This window comes from Diabrotica undecimpunctata, chromosome 10 (assembly GCF_040954645.1).
Source record: "Diabrotica undecimpunctata isolate CICGRU chromosome 10, icDiaUnde3, whole genome shotgun sequence".
NCBI lineage: Eukaryota > Metazoa > Arthropoda > Insecta > Coleoptera > Chrysomelidae > Diabrotica > Diabrotica undecimpunctata.
In genome coordinates, this window is record NC_092812.1 from 55199687 (window position 1) to 55219438 (window position 19752).

General features: G+C 32.0%; 1 protein-coding gene across 1 annotated transcript; it reads right to left on the minus strand.

The window, feature by feature from the left end:
• Nucleotides 1–2491: 2491 nt before the first annotated feature.
• Nucleotides 2492–18974, minus strand: LOC140451718 (cullin-associated NEDD8-dissociated protein 1-like). Its single transcript, XM_072545563.1, has 5 exons — nt 18885–18974; nt 12723–12921; nt 5512–6261; nt 2661–2987; nt 2492–2553 (listed from the first exon to the last, which is right to left on the minus strand). Exons 1-5 carry the CDS (start codon nt 18972–18974, stop codon nt 2492–2494), a joined length of 1428 nt encoding a protein of 475 aa, XP_072401664.1.
• Nucleotides 18975–19752: the final 778 nt, after the last annotated feature.

Here is a 19752-nt window from a genome sequence, read left to right on the forward strand (position 1 = left end):
CTTTGTATATTGATAATACTTTTAAAGACTGAGTTAGATGTGTTTTCTTTCTCAAAATATATATTTGGACCACAGTATTGAATTCAAACATCCTATATAGATCAGGGAATTAACGATTTTCCAATGACACTCGTTGACACAGGTATTTAACAACTGCTTTTGATACATTTGACGATAACAATATGTAATAAACAAAATATGCAAACGATTAAACGTCACTGTTTACTTATAAAAAATATAAATTATTAACAGTTACAGATAACGACATTGTTTTGTTGACCATAGGAATTAAGATTTGTTGCAATCCTATATCTAGAGTGTATTAACTAATAATTAACTTTACATTAACAAAACAAATATTATTTTTATAAGAAAAAAACCAACTACAAAAATTATTCTAAATAATTAAAGGTGCTAAATCTGGTGATCTAGGGGGCCATTTTATTGTTCCTCGTTTATAAATTAATCGTCCAGGGAATGTTTGTTCCAAATAATTTGTAACTTCGATTTGATTGTGTGCTGGGTAACCATCCTGTTGAAACCAGACATCGTCTAAGTTGACCGAAAGGTTTTGAACTGATGGAATAATCTAATTGCGCAATAAATCTAGATACTTACGTCCATTCCGATTTCCCGTAATAAAAAATGGGCCAATTATATTATCGTTATAAAGTCCAGTCCACACAAGGAATTTCTTTGGGTATTGTGTTTTCACAGCAATACTCAAAAGTTGGAGTGCTTAAAAAATGGAGGAAAAGCGTCGTACAGTTCTTATACAAGCTAATTAAAGACATTTGGCGAGAAGAAACAATGCCAGATGAGTGGAAAGAAGGGGTTATTGTACCAATACATAAAAAAGGAAACAAAAAGCAATGTACTAACTACCGGGGAATAACACTCCTAAACACCACCTACAAAATCCTTGCAAACATCCTGCTAGAAAGAACCAAAACATACACAGAAGGAATCATTGGAGATTATCAATGCGAATTTAGACCGGGCGCTCTACCATTGACCAGATATTCACAATAAAACAGATAATGGAAAAATGCTGATCGTGAGCTTCATCAGATGTTCATAGATTTTAAACAAGCATTTGATAGAGTTTTCAGGGCCAGACTGTGGACAGAGATGTCCACGAAGGAGACCTAAGCACTATGGGCGTGGAGAATTGGATGGAGGTTGCTCAAGACAGAAAACAGTGGAGGCATGTTGTCGAGTCGGCTAAAACCCACGAAGGGTTGTAATGCCACGGGGTAAGTAAGTAAGTAAGTACTCAAAAGTTTATTTTCCCTAGACAATAGCGGAAGACAGATGGATTATGGCGTTTATGTATTGTGAAGATTCATCGGAAAACAAAACATTTTTTAAAACGGTTCTCATTCGATTTCTCCATCACAGTTTCACAAAATTCCATACGTTTAGAATGATCGTCGGAAAAAAGTTCTTGGGTGTTTTGCACTTTATAGCAATTGTCTCCGTTTCGTTTAAAAATATTCCTTACAGTTCTCTCCTATAGGTCAACTTCGTCTGCAATTTGTCTACTCGAACAAGACGTTTCTTCAGCAGTTAAACAGACTTGAATTTTGCGAACTTCGCGTTCAACAGAGATTTGTTTCCATCGTGGTTAATCCGTTGGACAACATTTCATACAGGTATTTATGCAACCGAAATTTTAGAAGTTTTTAATAATTCATCGAACTTTTTCTCTGTCGGAATTGGGTGATTTTCAAAAAGAGCAATAAATAAAACTATTATTTCTACGATTAATTAATTCTTCTCGAAAATATACGCTTGGTATGTTAGTTATTTGTTTTCAACCTTTTACCACCACAGCCAAAAATCAAATAGGTAAACCATAGACCTGCTGTACAGATAAATACCGCCTACTATTTTGAGGAGATATCATGCACTCGTAGAGGGGAATACCGTTTTACTATCTGTCTGTCTAATGAAGTGCGTTATTGATTTAGCTCACGCTGTTGTCACATATCAATTACTCAATTCAGTGTTCCTTTTTAAGTATGACACATAACAGTTACATGATTACTTCATGAAAGTTTTGTTGGGGCAATATTAGTTTTCATTCTAAAATAAACTGTAGTGGATTATTTTACACAGATGTATCCGACTAGTATTTTAGAAGGAACCATGTAACAGATATTTTGCAACACTATTTTAAAGGTTGACTCTCTACTCCCAACATACGTGGATTGTATCTCACTCGTATTCAAGCAATTAAGTGTTATCTTTGTTCCACATACTGAATAACGTATACGGTAGTTGCAAAATGGCTATATCGGTAGGTTGTATCTCTTTATATGCTATTTCTGTACACACTATGTAACATATTTTTTTTTTGTTTGGCATAGGGTAGCTTCTTTCCATTGCTTGGGTATTTGTTCTTTGATCCACACTCTCAGTGTTATCTCAATCATTTCCTCTTGCAGCCTTTTGGCACCAGGTGTTTTATAGTTTTGCAAGTTTTTTATTAGTTACAATTTCTTCTGTTCCTTGTTTGTGCTTCTTCATTATCGTTTTGGTCTACTGCCACTTAATTTGTTAACGAAAAGTTTAATGTATAATATGATAAAACCCCCACCTTTACTTACGACAAAAATAAAAATGATTATAATAAGTTGGAAATGAACTAAACTTACCTTGCAAACATGGCGATATCAATACTGATAGAACTTGTGGCATAAGAGTATCTAGGTTGATAAGTAAAACTTGAGGATAATGCTCAGCACAAGCTTTTAAAATGATGAATGCCCATTGAGGAATCTCAATACTACAGTTATCCAGCAATTGTGGTATTTCTACTATAATCTGTTGTAACAAATCTTCTTGTAATGCAAACAATATACGGTAATTGTTAATTAAAGAATTTATTAACTGAAGCGTGTTCAATACTAAAACTGTATTTGATTTCCTTAAAAATGATCCTAAGATCAGCATTACATCTGGTAATATCGGCAATTCGATATCTAAAAATTGAGTAACGGTAAATAAACTTGACAACTTTTATTACATAAAGAAATAGTAGTAATAGTAGTTTTAGTATGATAATCATGCAGTTAGATTATGTAGTTTATAGTAAAAAAAAAATAAGGGAACTCAAACAAAAACCACAAATACAATAAATATATCGAAGGATTCTAGCTGTACAATAACCATGACAACTTTGTAAACTATGTCTTCTCCAAACCAACCATCTCCCATATTATCAATACGTTCCAGAGAGTATGCTTGAGAATGACAACTACAAGCTATATTGGGACCGCATTGTGCTCACAGACCACTCAGTGGCACTTAATAGACCAGATCTCATACTGTAGTGGAAACGACATTCAAATGGCAGTGTACGGATATAGGATAACAGCGTTGCCAATTCTACTGTCATTGTAAATTCTGCTACTTTTGTTTAATAAGCAGTGCCAAACTCAGGGTAGGACACCATATCTATTGGGTTGAATTCACAGCGATCAGGCTGAAGTCTTAAGATGAAGACATCTACGCGGTATTGTTCGTCACTGTGATTCCTGTATTTTTCAAAAATACAATCAATTTTGTAATTGTCATAAATATTTTAAAATGCATGATCAGTTTCCAGAAGTTCTTTTTTTAAATAATCTTCAAAATAAATACCCTTTTCATAAAGCCGCCCATGACGTTTCATTCAATATTGTTTGGGAACATTTAGTTTCCTAGCATGATTAGATGCATTGTCCATTACAATCCCATCCTTTTTATTTTTTGGGATATTCGGTATTAGCATGTCTTTAAACCATTTCTCAAGTAGATCTCCGTCCATCTTTGGACACGGTAATCTTTGTTTTTAAACATGTGGTAAGCCCATTTACGAAAGCCTACCGTCTGTTTTTTATTGTTGTATCTTGCATTACTTGTCCATTGGTAGTTTCAGTGGGTAGACCCACCATTCGTCCATATAAATGATATTGGCTCCGTGATTCCTCGGTTTCTCTATTTACCTGAGAAAGTGGAGCCTCGAAGCAGCTATCTCTTGTGTTTCTATTAACATTGAATTTCTACCCTGTTGCCATATATAAAACCCATGTCGTGCAATAGTCTTTTAATGTACTCTTAGAAAAATTCGGAAGATGCTTCCTTTCTTTAATTTTTCTAGAACTACGTCAAGGGTTGAAGGAATATTGTCCATAAAAAATCCGTCCACTACTTGTCTTATTATAGAGCGAGTTACTTCATCATATTTATTCTCAGGACTATTTGAATAACCGGTTCTTTTTTCCTTATGGAAGTTACGAGTGGCCAATTTTTATTTTTATCTCTATATCGAAATATCGTTGGTTTGGAGACTCCAGTCATAGCACTAACTTCCCACAATATTGTTGATACACTTTAACCATTGTTATTGTTTGACAAATAGTTAAAAACCTTTAACGTTTTATGAATGAACATTTTATCTACCTAAATTTATAATTGCACACATTAAAAAAAATTTTAAATTTATAATTATATTTCCTTAATTTTACATTATTTTCTAATGTCTGTAATTGTAAACCGAAAATATTTTTAAAATACCAACAGAAAAATCATATAATTAAAAAAAATTTCATAAAAGTGCCAATTTATATTCACGCACATTTTCCAAATAATAATTTTTTTATAGGAGCCGGCCCATAACGTACGATTAAAAACTTTGACAACATTATAGTTATTTCTGACATATAGAAAGCATAGGCCTCTGTAAAGCTGTCACCTGAATGTCAATTTCACTATATTTAATACATTAACTAGACAAGCAACACTAATTGATACCTAACGATAATTAGGCGACACCTAACAACAATAATATGTGTGTTAAATACAATGAAAATATCGCCAAGTACAGAGATTCCGAAATATAAATAAGAAGGCAGTGAAGAATGGAAAAAAACCCAGACAGTAACTATTATTCTCTCTGCTACCGGAGCTATCCAAGCAGACCAATGTTGCAAAAACAAAAAAAGGCTGTGGATGGAAACGTTATTAAAAGACCTAGAAGATAACAGTAAAGACAGCGCTAAATCACTTGGATACCTAAAAGCTCAACAAGGAAAATCATCTCCATATTATTTTCCATATACTTACAAAACGGTATACAAAAAATCTTGTTAGGTTGTAATGCAGTAGGACTCTACAATAAAATCAGAATTATAAATAAAACGTCTAATCCAATCCACTTCTACACAAACTCCGGAGATCACTCCTGTTATGTTGGGTGCATTTCTCCATATAGAGGGAGCTGAGGGCTTTACACAAGCCATCAGAAGTTCAAATTCATAAAATTTACCAGGAATTTATAGTAACATCATAAATGAAATTAGGTATACTGAATGAATGATAATTTCTGACCAAATAGCACCCAAATATAGGGCCAAAATTGAAATTCCTTTATAAATGAACATTTGGTCACGAGAAAAATGAGACAGAAGAAACATTAGACTCAAACTACAGGGTTATACAAAAATTGATTAAAAAAATACTTACTTATTGGTCCCGAAGCTATTTGTGTTAGAGCTTGGATGGTTACTAGCGCAGTGACATCATTTTTAAGCCTAGCTAGAAATATAGGTAAACAACCCGGTAGCTCAGCTACCAGGTAATCACCTAAGCTGGAAATAATTTCTCCCATTGTTGATATCGCACTCTCTTTAATATCTTGATCGATACGTACAGACATGAAACGATCAAACGTGCAGGCATAAACATCTTTTACCAATGGCGTAAAATTGAGACCATAATCATGATAAATAGGTCGTATCACCTTAACTAATTGCTTCAATATCCTTAAAGCTTCCGCTGCAACTTTATAAAATTTATGCTTAACGGCACTTAAAATTTCGGGCATCAAAATGTCAACAAATGGATAAAAATATTGAGCATCATAAATATCCAGTAAAAAATAGATAAACGATAATGCTTTAGTCTTCAAGGATCTATCAGCATTAGTTTCGGTAATACAGTTCGTGATGCATCCTATTATGGTCTCAAGATGTTTACTTACTACTCCAGGAAAAGTTTTACACAATTCCTGAAGTAAATCTACGCAACTCTCTTTTACTTTGATATTTGTTGTATACAATTCATCCTGTACACCGGTAATTAGAATTTCTATTTGGTCTTGGTTAGGTACGATAGAAAACGCGTATCGATTATCCCTTGTCATAGCAGATTTAATTTTTTCAAGAATAACCATGTGGGCATGAAAAATGTCCCCATGAACGTACTGATTTCGTTCTATAAAAAAAAATATAATTAAAAAAAAATGTGACACTGTGTTATTACTATATATAAGTTAATGAAATTTTATGTCTGCTTATTACTAGACTTAGGCAAATATGCAAATTGCATATTTTGCATATAATGCATAAAAAATGCAAAAATGTCCAATTTTGCATATTTTTATAAAAGTGAGCATAAAGTGCATATAATTTGAAAATTTGGTGTTAACTATATATTTTTATATTCAAACTTACAGATAGCATGAAAATGCAAATATTTAATTTTGTTTTATAATCACTTGGTATTCAAATTCTTGATATAGTAACTAATAAAAGACAGCGGCTTATAGTTTTGTCACGTTTTGTCCTGGAATTAAGGGTTTGTGTTTGCCAGTTTATGTCTCTAGGTAAAAATTTTTATTTTGACGGTCAGTTTCACTTGGTTTCACTTTTGTTGTAAAATTGGAGGCGTAAACAATGTGTATTTTTAATTGTGAATAATTATTGAGCTTTGAAAATGCCGAAAATAAGCAATGTTTCAACTTGGATAAAACCTTACAAAGAGCTATCTATGGATATGGATAAAGTTTATTGCTCATGTTGTGGCAAAACTGTAAGTACATACGTATTATTTTTTATTTTATTTTAAAAATTTACACGGTGGTACAAACAAAGATTTTAAAATTGGAGATTATGTTTAAGAAAAGTAACAACGCTAGTTCGCAATAAATCGATGTATTTTTTCTTTTTTCAAGCATTTTTTAAACTCCTTGCGATAAAAAATAGGATACCTATTTAAAATTCAAATCATTCAATAGTCTACTGAAAGGTCGTTAACATCTTAACAACTAAAACTAACTCATAACATCGTTACATATATATACCAAAAGTATTATTCTAGAATAATCCAAAGTAGTCCCACCTCTAATTCGCCTACGTGACCGGTTGTTCTCTCTCGCACTCGATACATCGCGAAAGTTCTCGAAGCGTTTTCGAGATGCAACCGTTACATGGGCCATGCCGAAAGCATGTTCGTAACAATATATATTGGACTTAATTAGGTGCTTTTAATTTATGCTCACAGTATTTTTTCTTTAAATGTAAACAGAAAAGACCAAGAGCCTCTTGTAAATATTTGGGGGTTCTTCTTTCTTGTACATACATTTCTTGACATTTTCCAGATAACTACACCGATTTTTATTTGATTTCATTTAAATATTTTAATTGTTATGCAAAAACGGTTCATTTTTAGTTTATTTCTACAATCTTAGATTTTAAAAATGGGTACAACTATAGAATATTTATATTCTTTTTTAGATTTTATCTGAAAAAATTTCAAATACATCAGCATGTCAGAACCGCGAAACATTTAACTAAAAAAGTAAAAACCACATCCGGTGAAAAATATCAACCTTCAGTGTCCAAGTGCTTTCAGTCAAGTTCCAAAAAACAAACCAAACAAGAAATTTTTAACAAAGACTTGTGTCGTGTATTAGTATCTTCTAATATACCGCTTTCAAAATTATCTAATGAAAACTTTAGTTCTTTTTTAAAAAATTATTGCAAACAAAACATTCCCAGTGAACGAACTCTAAAGAGAAATAATGTCAAGTTGTTACACTCCTCAGTTATCCACAACATAAAAGCCGAAATAGGTAATAATTACTTTTACATATGTGTGGACGAGACCACTGACTCGTCAGGAAGATACATTGTGCACTTTTTGATTAGTGTACTTAGCGATGAAACCTTTCCAAAATCGTATTTAATTTCCTGTAAGCAAGTGGAAAAAACCAACGCTTTAACAATATCACGGCTTCTACAAGAAGCATTAGCAAACTTTTTTCTTCCTGCTGCTGTGCCTAATGATAAATTATTCCTTATTTTATCTGATGCCGCACCATATGTGGTGAAAGCAGGACAAAATTTAAAAATATTTTATCCAAACTTAATACATGTCACTTGTTTAGCGCATGGAATAAACAGAGTTGCGGAGGAAGTAAGAAAATAATTTCCACTAGTTAACAGTTTAATTATTTACAGAAAATTATTAAATGCAAGAATGCAGGGAAAAAGACCTGTTGGAAGACCTAAAAAGAGATGGGAAGATGAAGTCGATGAGGATGCCAGGAACTGCCTGGGAACGCGTTCATGGAAAAGAACAGCGGTAAATAGAGATGGTTGGAGAAGCCTGTTGAAGGAGGCCAAGGCCCGATTTGGGCTGTAGCGCCATTGGATGGAGGGATGGAACAGTTTAATAGCGAGCGTCAAAAAGGTGTTCCTGAAATCACCTGTAAGAATACAATGTTACAGAGATATGCTTCCTGCTGTTCCACTGCCACCGCAACCCATTTTAACACGTTGGGGAATATGGTTGGAAGCAAGCTAATTTCTATGCTGATCATTTTGTTGATTAAAAAAAAATAATTAACCATTTTACGGATGATAGTTGCCAATCTTTATTGGAAGCTAAGCAAGCCTTTCAAAATAACATCCTCTAACAGCAACTGTCATTCATAAAATCAAATTATAGTTTTGTCCAGAAAACTATAACTCAATTAGAATCCTCAAAATTATCATTGTTAGAGAGTAGTTTTAATAAAAGAATTTGAGTCTTTGTGTCAAAACGTTAAAGGTACTATAGGAAAGGAAATTTTTCAAAAATTTAAAGTAACCATGGAAAAACATAGTGGTTACCAGGTTCTTTCTGAAGTAGTTCAAGTACTAGCTGGGACATTTTCCGAACCACTTAATTTAGAACCATCTATTAGAGTAAATTTGAAAAATGCCCCAGTTACATCAGTTGATGTCGAAAGAAGTTTTTCTATTTACAAATATATGTATTCAGACAGAAGCTATAAGTTTTTATTAGAAAATTTTGAACATCATTAATAATCTATTGTTATTATACCACAATTCAAAATAATATTTATATGTTAAAATAATTGTATATGTTATGTATTTATAATATTTAAGTATTTTGTAAATAAAAAAATATTGTAAATATTTTTTATTACATGCATATTTTCTAGATAAATATGCATATTTTGCATAAAACACTGCATATTTTTGCATAAAATACTGCATATTTATGCGCATATTTCATACTTTTTTATTTGCATATTTGCCTAAGTCTACTTATTACTGATTTGTCAATATTTTTATAACAACACTACACTTAAGTTCTTTAATATTAAAAAATGTAAATTATATTTTTTAATTAATAAATGAATTTTATCTACTATTACTTAATTTTATTTATTTTTACTTAATTTTGCTTAATTTTACTGCACGCGTCTGGATTTTTTGTCATTAGCCCAGTCTGGTTAAAAAAATAGGTGGAAAAATGTTTCGCAGATATCTGAAGCTTTTAAGACATAGGTGGGGGATACTAGATGAAGAATAGATGAAAAGATACTCCTAGTTTTACCTTGCGTTTTTTTTAAGCAATAATTTATGGTCACAATTTGATTTTTTGTCTATAAATATTTTCCCTTATATTTTAAATAAGCAATATTTATGTCATTTTTATATGTCAAGAATATCTTTATTTTCCCGTTTTTTTTTAATTAAAATTGATAAATAATTTACAGAGATATTTGCAAAAAAGCAGTTTTTTTGCACTAATTTATAAATTTTATTAATTTTTTTATTAACAAAATAAAATGGTATTAATACATTTAAACATCAAGGAATTACCATCTTTTAGATTTGTGCGAAATTTCCCCTCGATCAGTCAAAGTTATTTAATTTGTTTATCCCTGAGGCTAATTATTTAAACTATTGAGCTTGCCCTATGCATGATGCTAGACACATTCAGCAAATTTCATAGGATTCTTTAAGACTTAGACTATCTCAGAAGTTAAATGCATATTGAGTTTTCATCGAAATTATTTACAAAATAAACGTTTGAAAAAGGGGTATGTTTTTTACTTATAAACAATTGTAATAACTTCTATATTTTTCAAGCTACAGACTTGTACGTACAACCATTGGATAGTTTGTAAAAAAGCTCACATTAAAAAATAAAAAAACCTTCTATGACCAATAGGAACGAAATTAGTGACTATTTTTAAAAAAATCATATCTCCATTGTTTATTAACATTAAGAAGTAAAATTTGCACAAATTTTGAATGAAAATCTAAACTTTATATTGAAACTTATAGCTATAAAATTTATCTAATTTTTCGAAACGACGGTACTTTCGAAAGATCGACATAGGAAAGTGGAGAGGATATCTGTTTCAGCTCCGTTTTTTTTTCGGCATCGGAACTTCAAATTGCAACACGTAGGAAAAATTTACATTATCTCGGCTTCCTTTGCAGCTGTAAGCCTCTTTTTTTTATTCTGGGGTAGCTCGTCGAAATATGAATAACTACATAGTTTTCACTGGCCGGAAAATATGGGAAAACTCGGAAAAATTGAGTCCATTTGAAATTCACCCTAAATACTTACTTTTTTTTAATTTGCTCGAATAGTCTGTCGCAGTATTAATAATGATGACATAATTTTCACCCCCCATAAATCTCGGAAAATCCCGGAAAATCAACATATGTTTTTTCATTTTATATCAATGATTTAATAATACTTATATATTTTATAAATTAAATTTCAGGTAATTTTTTAAACATTATATTATTTTTATAATTAACAATATTGATTTTGTTGAGACTTGATGGAACAAAGAAGAAAGATGAAGAATTACCCGGACAAATACAAAGAAATAAATAAACACATAAAAAAGAGAATAAAAGAAGCCAAAGAGGAGTGGATTAAAGAACAATGTGAAGAAATGGAAACCTATGAGAGAAAGTACGATGCCTTCAATATGCACAAAAAAGTAAAAGAGATAACAGGAAGCATAAAGAAATGCCAAATAGGTAAACTTAAAGACAAAGATGGAAATCTTATTGTAGATCTAGAGAATAAAATAAAAAGATGTGACAGAATACCTGAATAAATTATTTGAAGACGATAGAAATAACTTAACTCAGATAATCAATGCAACTGGGCCAGACATATTGAAAGAAGAAGTAAATACGCAATAAGAAACGCTAAAAATGGAAAAGCAAATGGACCTGATGAAATTCCTACAGAACTGTTAAAGCTTTTGAATGATAAATCCGTAACCATAATATTAAATTTTGCAGCCGTAACCATATTAAATTTTGCAGCGAGGAGCTAAGACAGTTTCCTCTCCACTTTCCTATGTCGATCTTTCGAAAGTAACTTCGTTTCGAAAGGTTTTAAATTTCGAAAAATTGGATGAATTTTATAGCTATAAAATTCAATACAAAGTTTAGATTTTCATTCAAAATTTGTGCAAATTTTACTTCTTAATGTTTATAAACAGTGGAGATATAATTAACAAAAAAATTGTCGCTAACTTCGTTCCTATTGTTCATAGAAGGTTTATTTTTTTGTTAAATGTGAGTTTTTTTACCAGCTATCTAATCGTTGTACGTACAAGTCTGTAGCTTGAAAAATATAGAAGTTATTACAATTGTTTATAAGTAAAAAACATACCCCTTTTTCAAATGTTTATTTTGTAAATAATTTCGATGAAAACTCAATATTCATTTAACTTCTGAGATAGTATAAGTCTTAAAGAATCCTATGAAAACTTTTAAACTATGACCGATCGGGGGGAAATTTCGCAAAAATTTAAAGGACGGTAATTCCTCAATGTTGAAATGTATTAATAACATTTTATTTTGTTAATAAAAAAATTAATTAAATTTATAAATTAGTGAAAAAAAACTGCTTTTTTGCAAATATCTCCGTAAATTATTTATCAATTTTAATTGAAAAAACGGGAAAATAAAGATATTCTTGATATAAAAAAATGGTATAAATATTGTTTATTTAAATTATAAGGGAAAAAACTTATAGATAAAAAATCAAATTCTGACCATACATTATTGTTTAAAAAAACGGAAGGTAAAAATAGGAGTATCTTTTTATCTATTCGCCATCTAGTAACCCCCACCTATGTCTTAAAAGCTTCAGATATCTGCGAAACATTTTGCCGTGAAATCGATGATTTTTGTATAACCAGACTGGGCTACATGCTAAATAGGATTCGGGCCCGTGAAAAACATCATACCGAGCGATAAGAAGTATTAACTTCAAAATATAATTCAATAATTAAATAAACATTACGAGATTGTTTCTTTTACATCAGATATTAGGTTAGAACTATAAAACGTGTTACACCACCGTATTTTATTATACTCCACGCAGCAGTGAGACATTGACGTTGGTGAAGAGGCTAAAGTCTCGTCTTGGTCGTAGTTGTAAGGCAAACACGATAAATAAGAAGATAAATAATACGAAGCAACGGCTATACACGGCATTCACATATTATTATTATTTTGGTTCTAAAAATGGCATACCGATTACACTGTCACTCTGTGAAAGAGACTTCAAAATCAATCGATTCCTTTGAAATCTACAACCTACCCCATTGTATTTACCTTTAAATCCCTCAATTAAAGCAGGTGATAAAACTTCATATAATTCCTGTAGATGGTCGTCATGGCATGTTAAAATAATCGCTACTAAACATTTTACAGCTGATCTTCGAACTTTCCAGCTTATGTGATTGTCACTTTGAATATCATATTCATCATATTTGGCACCATATTTCATGTATTTCAAGCAAAGCTCTCTTATCTATAACATATTTTTAAATTAAAAGTTAAATATTACAAAGTATATTTGGTAATGGTCACTACTGGATTATGTGAACATGATAAAACATCTTTCAACAATAAGATATGTCATTTGTACATGCATTTTCCAGTACCACAAACCTTTAATTTTAAACAGGGAATAGACCACATCATTGTGAATATTGAGAATAATAATAACATTGAGAATACACATTTTCGGTAATACAGCTTAATTATTTTAAGGCTTTTACTTTCTAAATTTTCAAAAAATCGATTTTTTTACATTTTTACATAAAAATGTTGTACTATTCTAAAATTTTATTAAAAACTTCAGATAAACGGCCAATTAGAAATATCTCGAAAAGGTAACTGAATCATGAAAATTTGAATGAAGGGGTTTTGAAGAGTGAACTGTTTAATGCTAATGAGTGAAATGCTGTAATCTATTTGCTACTTACCGGTTGTTGCTTATAACTGCGTTTTTTTTAATGGAACACCATGTATATTTTTTAATTTTTGAAATATTCACGTTATTCTGAACATTTTTGTTAATCCTTCGCTATACCTATTGTGAACGGTTTTTGAGTTATAATGGTTTTTGTATGAAAATACACTTTTCTACCATGTACATAAAGTTCAATATCCTCTAATATAATTTGAACAAAAGTTTAAATTCCTTAGAAACTTATTAACCATAAACAGCTTTATCATTTACAGTATAAAGTTGCCTTTTTCATTATACAGGGTGCTGTAAAAATTGACATAAAACCGGCATCCTTCGATGCATCCAATCCACTACACTTTTTATACATGGATCATCTGCTTGGGCGTCTTGTAGCTGTTGAGGCTGTCATAATGAACTATTCCAGCCCTGTGTTCGCGTCTCTTCGGCATACTTTCCGTATTATTTTCTCTAGATGTTCAACGTTTTGTTCATCTTATTCTTCAGAGGTTCATACTCGATAGCTCCGTGAAGCGTGACTAGCTCTTTCGCAATGAAGATCGCTTCATCTAAAACTTTCGGTCTTACTAGTCGTAAAGCTTTCTGTAGTTCCTGTCTCTCAACCCATTGACGAAGATATATCTACAGCAATTTCTTCTAATATATTATCTGGTGTCTCCCCAGATAAGCCAACCGCGCTATACAAGCAACATCTGCTTCAAATTCTTGCAAATTCTCACTAGCTCATTGAATTCTCATCTCACTTTTATAGTCGAATGAACAAGGATTGGGTAACATTTTTCTTGAACTTTAGGAATCGATCTTTGGATATCCGCAGCATCACCTCGTAAAGTAGCAGTTAAGAAAACAGCCTTTTTAAGGTATATGGACCAAGAAGAGTTTCCATCAAATGGTGGCAATTTGAATCTCATATGATATCATTTCGTCTCTCAGTGATTCTTTTTTTACTACAGGATCTAAAACTACGGCATTTTCGTATTGGTTATCATGCTCTCGAATTGTTTGATCTTCTCTTTTACATCGCATACATTTTTTTGTATGCGTATCTTATCGAATGTTCTAGAAACTTCTTCAAATTTTCCATTTTTCTGTCTACATACTTCTTTAATTATTTGAGAAGTCTCGTCGAATCCTTTAGAAACGTTTTCGAATTTATCATTATTACTTCTGAAAGTTTCTTCAATTTTTGTTAAACTTGCTTCTTCTGCTGACTGAAAATGGAATGTCTCTGGGTCATCTCCATTCTTGTTAAGAACATTCTTCAGTCGTTCTTGGAGGATCTTCTTGAACCCGCTGCAGTCTTCATTCCGTTCTTCTAGTTGTTCACGTAACTGTTTTACTGATAGTTCTACGAACCACATATTTGGTCAGGCACACACGTACTTTCCAAATGATCTTTCTTACAAAAATCACTACCGAACAACGCGGATGATCCCCCGACGAATTGAATATAAAAAAAAAACTATTATAAATATAATAGTTTTCTTATATTAAAAAATTGCCTTTTTTTCAATTTAGAAAGTAAAAATCCCTTAAGGTTATTCTTGGTAATAGTAATTAATGTAACTACTTACCGAGAAAATCTGTGAGTAAATCGCTCTGGGACATTTTGTTATGAAAGTCTCACAAGTTTCTAAACATAATTGTTGGATACGATAATCACGAACACCATCCAGGTAATTTAATATTAATGGGACAAATGTTTCAAGGTGGTCCTCAAATCTATGTTCATGTTCATTGCTATAAGGCAAAGTTTTGTTATAAATACAGGGTGCAGCATTATTTCGATGAAGTCCAATTACTCATTTGTCGTAGGAGAAAAGAAAAAAGCTGATTGAGGTAAAACTTGCAGCATAGATAGGAACATATTGACAGGGTGGAATAAAATTCATCTTTTTTTTTAATGGAACACCTTGTATATTTATACATTTTTGGACTCTTCTTGATGTTCTCTTTTTTGCAATTTAAGTTTTGAAATGTTATAAGAGGTAGTTTAAAAGATAATTACGATTTTTTTTATTAATTATTTCGTAGCAACATTAACACTGTTGAATTGTAGAGACTTGACGTACCTAAAATACCTAAGTAGTTAAGATTGTTGGTGTGCAAAATATTAATAATAACACATATTATTCTACCTAGCTGGCTATGACTTTGACACTAAACTCAATTTACAGTTTGACATTAAACTATATTTTTAAGTTCCTGTTGCTTTGTTACTATAACTATACTTTGTCTCAAAGTGACTAGTCTGTACAGAGTAAGATATGCAATGCTAACCTTATGGGAATTTCACCAAGACGTTGCCAGTTTTATGCAGTGAACGATGGCGTTCTCTATTGTCTATCTTTCAAAATAAACGAAATAAACCAGGAGTTCTCAACAAGTCCTCACGTATAATTTTATGTAATTTACAAATATCATTTGCTAATAATTTTACATAATACTATACATTATTTGTTTCTAATAGAAACTTATCAACTTTTATCTTTTATTAGTAGCAGTAGTATAATAAAATGTGGATTAAATAAACATTTGTTTCAAAGTTTAAAAATAATTCCGGTAATTTCTACTAACTGCCAAATTTAAAATGTTATTTATGTCCCTGCGGTGCTAATTACTGCCATAATGAGTAAGGGATTTGTAATTTTGGTTGATATCAACTGCAAATATTTTCTTCTAAGTTATTCAGTAATTAAGAAGCAATAAGTAATTCTTGTACAGAATACGTTTAAAAGCTTGATACATCCAGAGCCTTAATTAGTCTTTATTTGTTCTTCGGAGCGCGTAAAAATATTCGAGTTACAATTATTTGTACCATCTTGGATGTACTGTTACTGTTTTGTTATTGTTATTATTTGTTGGTGGCTGTTGTTGTGATTTGCTGTTGGCAATTATTGTTATTTTCTGTTGTTGGCTATTTTGTGAGGCGCAAAATGGAGGAAATTGTTCAATGGAAACGTGGAAAAGCTCTGAAACTTTCAGAGAAGCAGATACTAATGAATATTATTAATTATCATCTTAATCAGGATAACAACGATTCTGTATCAAGTGTGATTAGGAAAGTGTCAGAAATGAGTGGTGTTTGCGAAAAGACTCTGTTTCGCATACGACAGGAATACTCATCACCTGCTGGATTACAATCTGCAAAGAGCAGGACCAAGAAGCGAAAGGTTGGTAATTCTGATGACAACATGTACGACGAACGTGTCAGGGGCCAAATTCGTAGAATAGTTCATCAATTTTTTTGTGACAACATACCACCAACAATAAACACCATATTAGCTGTTGTAAATGTCGAAGAAACTTTGCCCAACTTTTCACGAACCACACTTCATCGCTTGCTGAGTGATATGGATTTTGTGTTTATAAAACGTGGCAGAAATTCAATTTTGATTTAGAAATCAGAAATCATATCGTGGCGTCATCGTTATTTATTATTTAGAAGAATATTTATTGATATGAATATTATTAAATTGCACAATAGGAACAAGGAATTGAATGAAAATAAGAATTGCACAAATTTTAACTATAGAAATATATTTTGTTTACTAAAACATTGTACATGTAAACTTAAACTTAACTAATTTCTATTTGAGTGATTTTGTTGAGGATAGGACGATGATAGGAGAAATATGAAATGAAAGAAAGTGTTTCTGCTGTAATGTGTCTTGAACGCCAAGAACGCTCGAGAAAGACAGAGACACAAGCACGGAAGCACGCACCGATTCAACGCGCCTAATTCTCTAGTGCTGCGCGCGCAGCGGACCGATCATGGTTTGAGTGGGAGAGAGACGCAAGGCATTCGCCGGTCCGGCGGGCCTCTCTCTCGTTCGGTGACTCACTGTAACAGACGTGAGCGGGCGTTACACTTTTTCATGAATGACTCCGAGCCACAACCTAATTTAAGACGTTGTCACGTCAAAACGAAAACATCAAGAAGGGCCCAAAAATGTAAAAATATATAGGGTGTTTCATTAAAAAAAAAGATAACTTTGTTCCACTCTGTCAATATGGACGGACTTGTATGTATGAAAGTACTTTAAAAATAATTCTCTTACGATCGCATTATTTGAAAAATTCTTATGTGAATCTCGTTAAGATGGCTAAAATTGATCAAAGTTACTTACCACACAGCAATAGTGCACTCGATATAAGTTAGAACGTAAGCACCACTTTCCTCAGAGCACAATTTTTGATGTAAGAAGCGAAGAAGTTCATTATACAAAAAAGTATTGCAGTTGAGTACAAATTTGCTGCAAGCCTTAATAGTGCGTGTCCTAACACTTTCGTTTGGAGAGGGGAGCTGAGCAATTAGTATTTCTAAAACTACGTCATGGAAACGTTCCAAAACTGTGCTAAACCGTGTTAATAAATCTATTAAAATATCTAATGCTTCCATTTGAAACGATACATCTTGATTCTGTAATATATTTGTTAATATTAAATTCTAATAATAAAGTATTGTGCGAATTAATGTAAACAAACATAATTAATTTGTAAATATGATTTATTTAGGCCAAAGGTAAATTTAGGTACACTTACATAAGATTTTTTCATTAATAAGTATTTAATATGTCCCCCTTTTACTTTGATGACTTTCTGGAGTCTTCTAGGTATGGAATCCACAAGTTTTTTGCAATTGTTTGTGATTGCTTCATCTCTAAACCACACCTTAATCTCTGTTTCCACCATTTTTGTTTTTGCCGTACAGTCAAATTTTTGCAGTTTAGCCTTACATATTCCCCACAAATTTTCAATAGGATTAAGGTCAGGTGAATTCCCAGGTCAATCAAGAAGGGTAATATTATTATCCTTGAAGTATTCTTCGATATCATAATCTTCGATACATGACACGGAGCTGAATCTTGTTGAAAAATTGCAGTTCCTTCGGCCTGTACTTTGTCAAGCTCTATAGCTAAGCGTTGCCCTAGCATGGCTTTGTACTTTTTACTGTTCATCATACCTTTAATAGGAATAACAGTGCTAGTTCCTGAGTATGAAAAACAGCCCTAGAACATTTTTTTGGTGGGATGTTTAACTGTTTGGTTAATATAGCTAGCTGAAAGTGACTCATTGGCTGCCTTTCGTACGAATTTTGAACGCTGGCCCTGCACTAGGAAGTGGGTCTCATCAGAAAATAACACTTTTCTCCTATCTTCCGCACTCCAATGAGCGTATTTTTTTGCCAAATTTAGTCTGTTTTTTTCATCATAGGCGCTGTCAGAAGTTGTTTCTTCTGCGGTCTCACGGCTCTTCTCCCTTCTTCGAAGAGATGTCTGCGTACCGTTGAGTCGTGAATTTTTATTCCAGCCTTTTCTAAATCTTGCTGGAGGTCATAGCTTGTTTTTCTGGGATGAAGTTTTGCTATCGCGCAAAAGAAAGGCTTCATCTCGAGGAGTAGTCTTCCGTTTTCTTCCGCATTTTCTTTTCCGCTGCACTTCAACTGACCTTGTTTCCTTTTTTTGTTTAATTATTTTGTTTACTGCTCCCAAACTTACACAACACTCCTTAGCAACGTCCCTCTGAGTCATTGGTGTATGCTCACCAAGTGTTATGATCCTTTCTCTTTTCCTAGGAGTGATATCCATATTAAAAAGTTAAACCTGATTGCACAGTTAAATCAATGAAAATAACCCCAACTTGCAGATAACCTGAGATACAACAATATATAATACTGATAAAAAATCCAAAGCACATGTTTTGAACAATATACTAATAAGGTTTTGAGGTTATGTTGTTTTTTTGACAAAACAGTTGACAGAATAGGCATAGCAGGTGTGCCAACTTATGAAAACTGAATTTCGATCTCTGTTCACATTAATTCGCACAATACTGTAAGTCTTTTAAAAGGAAAATTAATGCGTAATAATATGGGTAATATATATGCGTATATATACATACCTAGTACAAGTAGTAAAGAGGAATGGGGGGAAATATCAAAGACATGTATGAGAATGATGTGTTCAGTGATGAACAATATAAACGGGTTACACAGTAAAAAAATAACTTGTATTTACCTAATAATATTTTCTTTAAAGTCCAGTTTTTAGCCTAACGTTTTTGTTACATCTTTATGAATATTTTTGTCCTTTGTCCTTTTCTAATTTGTGTATTCTTCAATTTAAATTGCATATCTGTTTTCTTATTTTATCTTACCTAATACATATTCTGAAGTTTTTTCTTTTCAGATCCTTTACTCTTTTGTAATATACTAAGTGACATAGAAAACTCAACACCCATTATACTTAAATTATTATATTTTGGAAATATTTGTATAGCCCTTTTTTTAATTTCTTTTTTTTTTAAGTTAATTAACAACCTTAAGGCTAACATTAACCAATCTTTTATAAGAAAAGTCCAAAGTTT

Excerpts from the sequence above, each read along its gene's own strand:
- LOC140451718 (XM_072545563.1), bottom strand. The coding sequence starts at position 18,974 with ATGGATATCACTCCTAGGAAAAGAGAAAGGATCATAACACTTGGTGAG. Across the intron at positions 6,262-12,722 it reads TTTAATTGAGGGATTTAAAG|AACGAAATCAGTACGTTCAT; the intron begins GTAAATACAATG and ends TTTTTTTTATAG. Across the intron at positions 2,554-2,660 it reads GATATCGCCATGTTTGCAAG|TGGCAGTAGACCAAAACGAT; the intron begins GTAAGTTTAGTT and ends TAACAAATTAAG.